The sequence below is a fragment of the Alligator mississippiensis genome, chromosome 14, assembly GCF_030867095.1.
Source record: "Alligator mississippiensis isolate rAllMis1 chromosome 14, rAllMis1, whole genome shotgun sequence".
Lineage (NCBI taxonomy): Eukaryota > Metazoa > Chordata > Crocodylia > Alligatoridae > Alligator > Alligator mississippiensis.
In genome coordinates, this window is record NC_081837.1 from 28,903,136 (window position 1) to 28,915,698 (window position 12,563).

Consider the following 12,563-nt stretch of genomic DNA (forward strand, 5'->3'; position numbering starts at 1 on the left):
GGTGGCCGAATCTCTGAATCCTAATCGAATCAGGGGACCAATTAAAAGGTCTGAATGGATTCAAAGGTCTCGGGGCGGGAGAGGGAGGATTGGGGAAGAGGGTAAGGGACCATGGGGGGGACCCCTGCCAGGCCCCATCCCCCTGCCTGCTCCCCCAGCCCCCCAAGCACTCCCAACTCCCTCCCACTGTTCCAGCCCCCCCCGGCCCCGGGCTGCTCTGCCCGCCCCAGCTCCCAGTCCTTTAAAAAAAAAAGCCCCCACTCACTGGATGCTGCCAGGTGGGGGGGGGGGGGTGATCCCCGCTGCCCCTACTGACCCATGCTGCATGGGGGAGCCCCCCCGATTCCCCCTCCTCACCTGCCCCCCAGCCCTCCTCACGGCTGCCCTGTCTGCCTCAGCTCCAGCCCTGTAATTAAAAAAAAACCAAGAAAAACAAGAGAAACCCAGGGACTCGCTTCCTCATGGCTTGGGGAAGTGGGAGGCAGCAGGGATTGCCCCTCCTGCCAGTAGGAAGGGTGAGTCTGGGGTTTTTCTTGGTATTATTTTTCTTGAAGGGCTGGAGCTGGGGTGGGCAGGGCAGCCATGGGGGGGACTGGGGGAGAAGGGGGGGTTTGGGGGGCTCATGCAGAGGCCCCTGTGCAGCATGAGGCAGTGAGGGTAGCGGGGATTGCTCCCTCCCTCTCCCCGGCGCAGCACCTGCTGAGTCAGGGCTTTTTTTCAAAGTGCCGGGAGCTGGGGCAGGTGAGGCAGCCATTGCGGGGATGGAGGAGTGGACGGGGGGTGGGCCTGGCCTGGCGGATTCAGAGATTTGGCTGCTGCTGAATCTTTGAATCAGATTAGGCTGAATCGATTCAGGACAGTGATTCAAATCACTGAATCAAATCACTGTCCCCTGAATTGGCCGAATCCGAAGTGAAAACTAGCCGCTTCACACAGGCCTCTTGGACACCACTGCTTTACAATACTGTTCTTGCTAATTCTAGAGGCTTCATTAATAAATAGGAGGGCAATTCTGTGAGGCCATTTATCCTGATCTAGTGCTAACAGAGCCTTACAAGGCTCTTTGTCCCTTTCACTTGACTTAGGTGTTTTTCCTTTTAAAAATCTCCACCACTTCACTCTGCATATTATCTAGAGGTAGACAGGCAGCTGGTGAACTGTGGCCACTGCCTGACTGCTTTGGGCAAGAGCTTCATATGCCTCCAGGGTAAAGGAGTTTTAGGAAGGGGGTTGAAGGAGGATAGTTGATTTTGTGGGTGAAGGAAAGCATGGGAAAATACAGTAAGATATTTATTGGCGCAGTTCCATGTGGATGACTGAAGGCTGCACCCCCAGCAATCGTATAGCTTCAGAACCTGAATTTCGCACCAAAGCTTGTGTTTGGTACTCTCCTCAGTATTTTAACAAACCACCTGTAAGTCACAGCACTTCCTCTCTGGGGTTGCTTATGTTCACTATGTCCTCTACATAAGTTTCTGTTTTGAATTCCTGCAGGTTCGAAATGTGTCCAGCAAAATTGCTCACACAGCCAATGAGAACATCACTCATGACCAGGAGCGCTCTTTATTTTTCATGCAATGGGGTCAGTGGGTGGACCATGACTTGGACTTGGCCCCTGCTGCTGGTGAAGGCCACAACAGTAAAACAATTAATTGTGAGACCAGTTGCACCTATCAGTCACCCTGCTTCCCGATTAAGGTATTGATGTAACCTTTATTCCATTCTTCCCTTTCAGATATAGCACCTGGGCTCTTCAGTCTAGAGTTTCAAAAGCATTTGAAGACACTGAATTCTAGCTCTGAGGACTTCAGATGCTTAATATTTATCCATCTATAGCAAATAGATGCATTTTAGAAGCAGCCAAAATAGCTGGTGCCTTAGACTTAGTGTTGCTACTGCTTTACAGTGGCTGCATCTACACATGCATCTAACTGCAAAGTATACTAATTAGCTTTAGAGTAAAGTGTCATCATTTATACATGTGACATTATTAGGCTACAGTAAACTAATTAATGCCACTGTAAGACAGTACTGTCAGGGTCAGTATTATTTTATGGTGCAGTAATTAGCTGAACTTAAATGCATGTGTGGATGCTGGCTATGGATGTAAATTGCACCTGGTCAGCCCAGGCAGCAGCAGAAAAGATTTTTGTGTGCTGCCTAGCCACATGGCTCTGCACTTTCAACACCCGTGTGCCCCAGCCAGCTCCTCTGACACTCAACATTACCACCCAGAGCCTTGGGCTGACCGTCTGTGCCCTCTGCCAGTTCAGGCTGAGCAGGACAGAAGCAGCCCTGGCATAAACTGCTCAGATGCAGCTCAAATTGCTGCTGTCTCAGGTGCATGTATAGATGCTGTGCCTGGGAGTAGTTTACTCTGGCTGAAACTGGTCCAGAGTGTATTGCTTTGAACTAATTGCATGTGTAGAGTCACCCAGTGTATGTAAAAGTAGTGGAGCCCTTGCTGTCCACTGTGGACTTGGGCTGTGTGTGTGTCAAGCTTTCCTAACCACAGGAAGCATGGAGTCCATGATTATGCATTGTGACTCTTTATTCATCTGGTCATAGGTCTGCTACTTTCTGCAGACCCAGTCCCAGTACTGAAAATGGGATGCCAGGGGTGCAGGTTGGAAGGTTTCCCAGTATGGGGGGAGCTGAGGGGCTCCCCTGAACCAGGAACTTGACAACCCCCATTTTCTTTTCTGCCTTGCCCCAGAGCCTTTGTTGCCCTATGACCTAGGTCCCAGGGAGCTGCAGAGCTAGGCACTTTAAAATGCCTTTCAATCTAAAGTCAAGGAACTTTAGACAATCAAGCCACAGGGACCGAAACATGGGAAGAGGCTGCGCACATGGTTGTTAAACATCCAATGGGAATGGGATCCCAGGTTTGGGGAGAGGCTCCCCATTCCTGGGGTTCTGGAAGAAGAGCCTGTGGGTTTGCAGCTGTCAGGGCAGGGGAGTTGGTCGAAATTCATGTTCCCCCCGCCCCAATCTCCTCCCCCACCAGTCCAGAAATTTCCAACACATGCCCCAGGCTCCCAGCTGACAGTGACATGTTGGGATCTGATCCTTGATCCCAATAATCACACCTCCTGCCATGAATATGTAGCATAAGAGAAGTGGGGGTTTTTTTGAGACTGGGGATCAGATCCCATCATGCTTTTAAATGAATACCTGCCAGCCCCCATACTTTGCTGAGCTATAACACTTACCAAATCACCATTTCCTTTCTGTCACTTCTAGTCTGCAAAAATAAGATGGCAACCTGCCAAAATAACAACTGAACATATGTATTCTGAGGCTGAGCTTATATTACTTCCCAGGTGATGCCAGGGAGCCGGGCTGGAATACATGATATAAAGAGGTTGTGGACTCTCCACTTTTGGCAGTTTTTAAGAGCACGTTAAAAAATGATCTAACAAGAATGATTTACGAATAGTTGATCCTGCCTAGAAGCAGAGAGATGTGCTAGATCCCTGATTCTCATGTTTTTGGGGCTCCTATACACTTTAAAAATGTTTTATACTGCTATATACTCTTAGGATTCCAGGCTATGGATAATAAACATGGTCACTACAACTATATTTATATGGTTGTAAATATATACTTGCCTGAACCATAATACATTTGACCAATCCATTCCTAGTAGGCCTGTGCGAAACGGGCCCTATTCGATTTGGATTCAGCCCAAAATTACGGACAGTGATTCAATTCGTTGATTTGGATTACTGTCCCTGAGTCGTCTTGGCCAAATCTGAATCTGAAGATTCAATGCTGTTTCGGTGAATCAGCAATTAGGACACAGGCGCAGCTTTAAAATTTTTCTTCTACATACCTGGAGGTAGCAGGTGCGGCTCATGATCACTGCGGTGCTGGGGTGGATGGAGTGTCCCACAGGAGTACGGGGGGCTCTCCAGCGTGCTCAGCAATGAACTTGGAAGTAGACAGGAAGTACTTCTGGGTCTGCCAGTGAGTGTGCTGAGGGGACCCCCCATACGCCCCTGGCTTGGCAATCAGCCACAGGGGGACCCTGGGTGCCCCCCCCCCCCTCCCAGACCAAGGAGGCACCAGTCGCTGAGTTGGAGGTGGCGTGCCCCCTGCGTGCTCCCCGGTGGACCAGGAAGTAGACCGGAAGTGCTTCTGGTTCACTTCTGGATTTGCTGCCGAACGTGCTGGGGAGCCACCCCCCCCCCCATGCTTCTGTGGGACGCTGCATCTGTCCCAGTACCAGAGCGTTCAGATCCCCTGCTACCTAGAGGTATGGAGAAAAAAACATTTAAAGCTGTATCTACGTCTGAATCACCGAATCTGTCCGAATCTCTCCAAATTGATTCGGAGGTTGCCAAATTGATTTGGAGAGACTAAAGGGTCCTCTGATTCAATTTGGATTCAGAGATTCAGCCACCAAATTGGGCCAAATCTCTGCTGAATGGAATCAGGGCCCAAAGCTTTGCACAGCCCTAATTCCTAGCATCTGATAAGTAGATTGTTGCCTACAAAAGCTCATGCCTCTCTAAACCAGTTAATCTTTAAGGGCACCTCTACATGTACCCAACACCTGCTCTGACACATGGTAATTAGCACACTCCAGCAGACTCAGTATCTCATATATTCAGCATTCCCATTCTTCAAAATGGCAGTGGGGGCGCTTTAACTAAAACTCATCAAACAAAAGCTTCTCTAATTAAACCATCTCAGAGCACATGTAAAGCCACCTTAAGATGCCACCTTGCCATGTCTTCTATAACTATACTGTAATTTATCCCACAACCTAAGCGAGATTGTAGGTTTGCTCTTTGGGGAGGTGTGGGGGTTCATTCTTTCTTTTCTTCCCTTTCCTTCTTCCATTCTTTTTGTCTTGCATTATATCTCGAAGTTTTCTGCATATCCTCAGGAGAGGTATGCTGTACTTTAGGAAACACTGGATTGGATGGTGCTGTGGGGTCCCTTTCATCCCTGTGTGCTAGGGTTCTAATTGCATAATTGCATATAATTCTGCACAAAGACACAGAGTGGACAGCAAATTTTAAAACTTCTAAAAGAAAATATTTTCATACAACTAGAACTCATTGTCACAGGATTTTATTGAGGCCATGACTTCAGCAAGATTTGAAGAAGGATTGAGTAGTTATACAATCTAATATACAACATAAAAATTAAAGCTAATGAATATTCTAATAAGGCCTGTAAAACCACCATGCATTAGGGTTTACACAGCTCTATGCTGCTGCCCTCTGAAAAACAGGTTCTCACAACTGCCTTGAGTAAGGTATATGATCTCTTTTTCTGAAGGGTCTGATACTGCTATATTACTACATAATATGAGTTGGATAGCTACAGTTTTCATTGGGAGTAATTTGCTTTTATTGTTTTCTAGTTTCCTTCAGATGATCCACGTTTTCAGAGCTCAAATATCTGTATGCCACTTACTCGTTCAGCTCCAGCGTGCAATCCCAGAACATTTATACGAGAACAGATCAATGCAATCACTTCCTTCATTGATGCCAGCATGGTGTATGGCAATGAAGTACCTTTGGCTAGGTATCTGAGGAATCAGACAAACCAGCTGGGTTTGATGGCTGTGAACCAGAAATTTACAGATGCAGGGTTAGAATTACTGCCTTTTGAGAACAAGACCAAAAGTATCTGTACTTTCACAAACAAGACAGCAAACATCCCCTGTTTTAAAGCAGGTAAGTTATGTGTCCAGACCATGAGAGCATGAGAAACTTTCATAGATTAAAGACCCATGGGCAAACTGTGATCTTGTTTGACCTTCTGTATCACCCGAGCTTTAAGGTTGCCTTGAGTGAATCCATCTTTGGTTTAGAGCAGATCTAGAACAGGGTGCATGCCTCTTGACCCTCAGTCTCTTGAGGGTCACTGACAACTGTATTTTCCAATGGACAGGCCACCTAGAGTGGTGCTGAGGCTAGGGAATCCTGATGCCTGTTCCAGGGTCTCATGGGACTATACTGTGGTATGCCTCCCAACCCCTCCCTCCTTGTCCTCAACTCCTATCTGAGCTCCATCCTCATCTCCTGTCCATATTTCCTTGGGTTCTGTCACTCCTCTCTTCCCTGCACCCATCCCCTGGCATTGGAGCCAGGCTGTTCTCTTTAACCTCTGCCCTTATGGGGCTCCAAGCAGTACACAAGTGTCGTGGAAGAACACATGTAGACTTTAGGGTCAGGTCAGTAGAAGCTTTTATTCAGATCCACAGTACTGTGGGAGAGAGCTCAGAGTAACATGGATTCACCAGCACTCCAGGGAGGTCTCCACCTTTAAACAGAATCATCCAGTTTATATAAGCTTTTAAACAGACTGTTACACAGGACATGATTGCAAAAATAAAATTCTCTGAGTAAGCAGTCAAAGACAACTAGCAAGCACTCTGTTATCTCAGGAAGAACAGGCACATACTTTTTTCTGCTGTCTTCAAGGCCACGGTGAGTGAAGCAGTTGCAGGGGAATTACAAAGAACAAACACTTTCCCTTTGTCTGCTCTAATATGCAGAGCCAGCAATTCCCCACAAAGCTGTTATGGCCATCTTACCAAAGTTTAAGGCATTCATTTTGTCTGATTCCGCACAAGGGTGCCAGAGGAACAAGCCACTTGTTTCCTTTTTTGGCTTCTCCAGGGCACTTGGACTAATAACATCTTGCTTGGCTCCAGCTGCCTGGTGCTCAGCTGTTCTGTGGAAGTGCATCCAAGGTGCAGCTACCACATGGACTGGACCGTGTGGAGCCTGCTCTGGGCAAAGAGAAGACCTAGATATTTTTTTCTACCAGACTCCAACAAACTTCTACAGAAAATGAACTGCGTGGAGTATTTCAGACTCATAAGTTTGTCAGATTTGGGCTGCTATTCATAGGAGCGACACAGCCACAATTTTACAACTGAGGCCTTTCCTCTGCCCAGTTAAAAGTTCTTGCTCCAAAGACTGGACTTCCTCAATGAAACAGGTGTAAGAATTTTTTTTTAAATACTGACCAAATAATACCATGCGTGCACTCTCACATTTGTGCTGGAAATGTCCAAAGAAGATTCAGCCAGGGTAGATACTTGGATGGGGAATTTCAGTCAGAATGGTTTAAATTTAACATTATAAGCAATTGAAAACAATCTTTGGCAGGAAAAGTGCTAGTCAACCTTAACTATGGGCAATTTTTCAGCTCTAATTCTGCTGAATTGCTCCCAACCCAGTTTAAGAATCTCCTTTGTACATTTTAAAACAGTTCCATTGCTTACTTAAATCTGTATCTGTTTAGGTGATGCACGAGCACCTGAAAATCTGGGGCTTTCAGCTCTGCACACCCTCTTTTTGCGGGAACACAATCGCCTGGCTGCTGAGTTAAGGAAACTAAATTGCCACTGGGATGGAGAGAAGCTCTACCAGGAAGCCCGAAAAATAATTGGTGCTATGACCCAGGTACCAGCTGGAATATCATTTTTGCTGTCATTTACTTAAGGCACTTACACACATGCAGGAAACCTGCTCTGATGCGCTCGAAACCCAGCACGTCAGAGCAGACTCAATTAATTGAGTCTGCTGGAGCACATAAATTGACGTGCTTTGACAGCCTCATGCATCACGTGTGTGGGGTTTTCCCTTAATACTTGAGAGTCTGATCTTTGCTCTTATGTCTCTGATTTGTGTTGCTAGATTTGTGTACCTCTGCTTTATATTCCAACTCTCACTTGCCACATCTTAATCTAATTTGATGTTATCAGTCGGGAGGTGTTATTGGTGCAGTAGGACACCGACTATACAGAGAGATTTTTGACTGTGTTACCCCTCTCCTCTAGTTCCTTCAGACAACATCCCAGAATTTTTAATCATCAATTGAGTCCAATTCATATATGGTTGATCAATTCTCTTTATTATTAACTTTTTTTTCTTCTTACAGCCTCTATCAGTGAGCATTCATACAGCTTGTGAATCTTTCAAACTGTTTTACATACTTTTATTTAAACCTTTGAGAACACTTTTTGTTGCATTTATTTAACACCATAAAGACATGTACTCAACAAGTTAAAGCTCAACAAGTTAAAGTCACGTTCAGAACTATTTATATTATTTTTTCTCTGTTTCTTTCAGTATCTTTCTTTCTTCTCCCTTTTTGTTTTGTTCTGGGTTTTTTTTCCCGGGGGAAGGAGGGGGGTGAGATATTAATAAGTCCTTCTGTATGCCCCTGCTTCCTTCTTGTTTTGGTGTTAGCACAACCCGGATTTGGACTCTTCCTCTTCCCAACACACTCAGAACACCCCCAGTCCCAATCAAATTTAAAAAAACCCCCATAAAAACTGAACAGGGAAGAATGAACTGGACCTTTGTGTAAGCTGACGAGTATCCGCGGCTCCTTCTTTCTCACGGTTTCTATTCTTGTCACACTACTCTTCTGAGTGGCTCATGAGGCACCCTATTTCTTCAGGGACTCCAGATCCTTCCCTCTGGTTGAGCCTTCTCTCCTAATCAGACCGGCTCCTGAGATTCCTCTGTCTCGATCCTCTCTCAAAAACACACTCCGTCTTCCCTTTCCCTGCGCGCTGTGCCAGGTCTCTCCAACTTCAAAGAACAGCTGATCCGGAAGTAGCATTCTCCCGGTGTGATCGTGATTGCGTTTTTTGTTCCCTGGATCTCTTTTTTAACCAGTCCCTCTTCACGCATCCTCCCCCTTAAGATGCCGTCAGGCACCTATTTTTGTTGCATCCTCTCATAGTTTTCATCTGCAGTGGTGTTATGCTTCTTTGGGGAGTTTTTGTTTGGGTGACATCGGGGAAGGAAGTCGACCACCACATTGGCTCAGCTGGGCCTAAATTCGATATCAAAATGAAAAGGTTGTAAAGCAAGGGTCCAACGAGTTATCCATGCATTATCAGACTGAGTGGTTTTTAGCCACTTTAAAGGGGCATGATCCGTTATTAATGTGAACTTGCATCCTAAGAGGTAGTAGTGAAAATATTCTACTCTACATTTAATGGCCAGGCACTTTCATTCGGTTGTGGTGTACCTTTGTTCCTGGGGTTGTAGCTTCCTACTAGTATAGGCGATAGGACATTCCACGCCATCCACCTGTTGTGTCAACACTGCGCCCACGGCTTTGTTGGATGCATGTGTCTATAAGGACAAAAGGATGGTTGAAGTTGGGACTGTGAAGCACCACCTCCTTACACAAGGCCTGTTGTGTTTTTCAGAAAGCTTCCATATGATCTTTGCTCCACGTGAGGGGTCCATTACCTCTTCCCTTTAGTAAGTCTGCTAATGGGGCTGTTACTTCAGTAAAATATGGAAGGAACTGGCGATAGTAACTAGCCAATCCTAGAAAGGCCCACATTTGTTTCCTTGTATGGGGTGGTGTATAGTCTCAGATAGCCTCTATCTTGTCTGTTAGAGGACTAATACATCCCTGGCCTACCATGAAACCTAAATACTTAGTTTCAGCTTTCCTGAGCGTACATTTTCTTGGATTCGCCATCAGACCAGTTAATCATAACTCATGTAGGACTGCCCACAGGGCTTCTAAGTGTTGTTCCCAGTCATTAATATAAATAATGATATCATCTATGTATGCCATAGCATATCGTTGGTGTGGAGCTAAGACCCAATCAATCAGCCATTGGAATGTAGCTGCGGCCCCACGTAGGCCAAATGGCATACATTTAAATTCATACAATCCCCAGGGCGTACCAAAAGTGGTTTTTGCTTGATCTTTTCTCATGGGTATTTGCCAGTACCCTTTAGTCAAATCCAGTGTGGATATAAATTGTGCCTCTCTAGTAATTCACTAATTTGAGGCATAGGGAAAGCATCAAATTTTGAAATTGCATTCAATTTTATGAAGTTTACACACAATCGTAAGGTACCATCTTGTTTGGATACAACTACTAGGGGGCTACGCCATGGACTACGGGATTCTGTTATTACTTCCTGAGCCAGCATCTTATTTATCTCCATCTTGACAATGCCGTGCTGGGTCTCTCCAACTTCAAAGAACAGCTGCTCCAGAAACGGCATTCTCCCGGCGTGATTGCGATTGCGTTTGTTGTTCCCTGGATCTCTTTTTTAACCAGTCCCTCTTCACAACGTACATCAGCGGTGCAGCATGTCTTCACACTGAGAAAATGGTGGTGGTGTGCTTTGAAATAAAACATGGTCAATATGTGTTAGTTCAAAGTGCTGCCTACATTTTCTCAGCATGGAGATGTGCTGCACCGCTGATATGCGTTGACACTTTTAATTAGCATGGATCGCTAATAAAAAGCACCCGGCACCACGTCAGGAACACGTTTAACAATGCTTAATGACTGAGACAATTTCTTACTCAGGTTTGGACATGATTTATCTTTCCCTCTTGGCACTGTCTGTGAAAATCCAAATGTTTTGAGCACATTTCTAGGTCATAAGTCCCTCTGCTATGTTTTTATCCTTACAGCTGTGCTTTTTCCTCCTCTTTAGGACTTTACACACAGTGCTCTGCAAATTTACTTAACTACACAGGAAGATTTAACATGTTAGCTTTTGTGCTGGAGCCCTGACCTGGCTGTTGAAGGGAGGCTTCCTTCTCTGCAAATACTGCATTTGGTGCAACAGCAGACAGCCTGTAACGGATCAGTAAAGAATCTGCTTCAGTGACTCAGTGAAGGGCAGGGTCTAGGTTTGTTCTGAAGCTCCTTTTATCAGAGGCAAAAAGCCAGGAGGAGGCCTGGCTGCAAGCCATCATGCCTTTGGATAAGATGCTGTCTGCTGGGCCTGTGATGTAAAAGAGTTAACTCCAAATCCATCATCCTGGGGTAGTAGCAGGAAGAAATGTCTGTCTTTCTCAGGCAGCACTTTCTGTCCTCAAAGCACTGAGCTGCAGCAGATCTGAGAGCATTCCCAGACCAAAGTCAGCCTCCCAGAGACAGTGTTTCAGGCTCCTGCACTGAACCCTCAACTCTGACACTCTGCAAGAGCTGAATCTTGTGTGACTGGAGCTGTTTTGAGAAGGGCTTCACCTTCAGTACCACAGATACAGAGCTCCTTGCTCACCAGAACCAGGTGTGCACATCAGAGACTCCTGTTGTGAGCTGCCCTGCTCTTTTGATCCAATTGCTTGACTTCCTACCACTGAATCTAACATGGGGTAAGAAATCAGCCTTTCCACCTGGGCTTTCCTGGCTTCAGTCTGTCAGGCCAGAGCTCCTAGGCCTTGTCTATACAATGGCAACAGCAGAGCCTGCCTGGGTTGGGCTATGCATGCCCTACCACCTGATGACATGCTCCAATCCTAGAAGGTTGCCAGTGAGGCTGCACCAGGCCTGCAAGAGCAGGCATGGAGTGATGTGCCTGGAAAGGCCTAATTGATGGATTTCTGGGTTTGGAGACTTTTAATTAGCATTTTGCACTTTGACAGAAAATTTTGGCCAGCCAACACTGGAAAATGATAATTTTTTCTCCTTTCAAAAATGTATGCATGAGCTGCTAACCCTGTCTCCTTTCCAGATAATAACATACAGAGACTACCTGCCCCGTGTATTTGGAGATGAGAAGGAGAAGTGGGTACCACTGTACAGTGGCTATAATGAGTCAGTTGATCCCACTGTGACAAACGTGTTTTCACTGGCTTTCCGATTTGGTCATAGTTCTGTACAGCCTTTTGTGTCTCGGCTAAATGAGGATTTCCAGCCTTCAAGTTCATATCCCCGTGTTCCTCTTCACCTCACCTTCTGTGCTTCCTGGAGAATTGTAATGGAAGGTAAGCATGCTTCACCAGGTCCGTGATTGCAATCTTGCTCTAACATTAGAGCAAAGACTCAACCATGTACTTAAGCAGGTAGTTAACTTTAAATACCCACCTAAATCCCATTGGATTAATTGGTTTTAAACGCATGTTTATGTTCCTTGTTGAATCTGAGCCTAAAGCTACTTAGATTATTTTTCATTTGTATCTATGTACCAGAACATTTGTTAAAGTTACAGTTGGTCACTAAGAAAGTTTTTTCCTATATCTTGTATCCTACTAGTTGGACACTGAACTATCCTGCTTAGTTATTTTAAACCAGATGATCTCCCTATTCTCACCATTATAAGAACTGTATAGCTTTATCTACAGTTAAACAGTCTGTACTCATAAACCAATAGCCCTCAACCCCCTGCGTAGCACAGAGCATTATCAGAGTTTCATGAAAGACGCATGCCCCCAGTGGCTGGGGTGCACGGCTGTGCAGGCAGTGGGAGCGCGGTGGTGGGAGCACGGCAGCAGTAAGCTGGGAGCTCCCACAGATGCTGCCAGCACTGTCGGGGGGGTGAGCGCCAACCAGAGGTCAGCGACCACCCACAGGTGCCTCCAGCAGTGTCGGTGGCAGCCAGCGGTGATCATGGACCTCCCACAGATGTCACCAGCACTTTTGCAGGGGGTGCACTGCCACGCTTGGGGGGTGCACGTGCATCCACATGCACCCCCTCTGTGTTGCCCCTGCAGTCTTATGTCTAGACATTGTAAGTCCAGCACCAAGTGCCACAGGACCTTGGTCTTGGTCAGGCCTGTTCACCTCCCAACCTAGATTTAATAGATTTCAT

At 46.1% G+C, this 12,563-nt stretch overlaps 1 protein-coding gene across 1 annotated transcript in view; it reads left to right on the forward strand.

Moving 5' to 3' along the window:
- Nucleotides 1–12,563, forward strand: part of LOC132243166 (myeloperoxidase-like) — a 49,196-nt gene that overhangs the window by 14,756 nt on the left and 21,877 nt on the right. Inside the window, exons 6-9 of the mRNA XM_059717547.1 lie at nucleotides 1,495–1,698; nucleotides 5,378–5,693; nucleotides 7,273–7,433; nucleotides 11,487–11,739. Coding sequence (XP_059573530.1) covers nucleotides 1,495–1,698; nucleotides 5,378–5,693; nucleotides 7,273–7,433; nucleotides 11,487–11,739 — 934 coding nt within the window. The remainder of the gene's footprint in view (nucleotides 1–1,494; nucleotides 1,699–5,377; nucleotides 5,694–7,272; nucleotides 7,434–11,486; nucleotides 11,740–12,563) is intronic.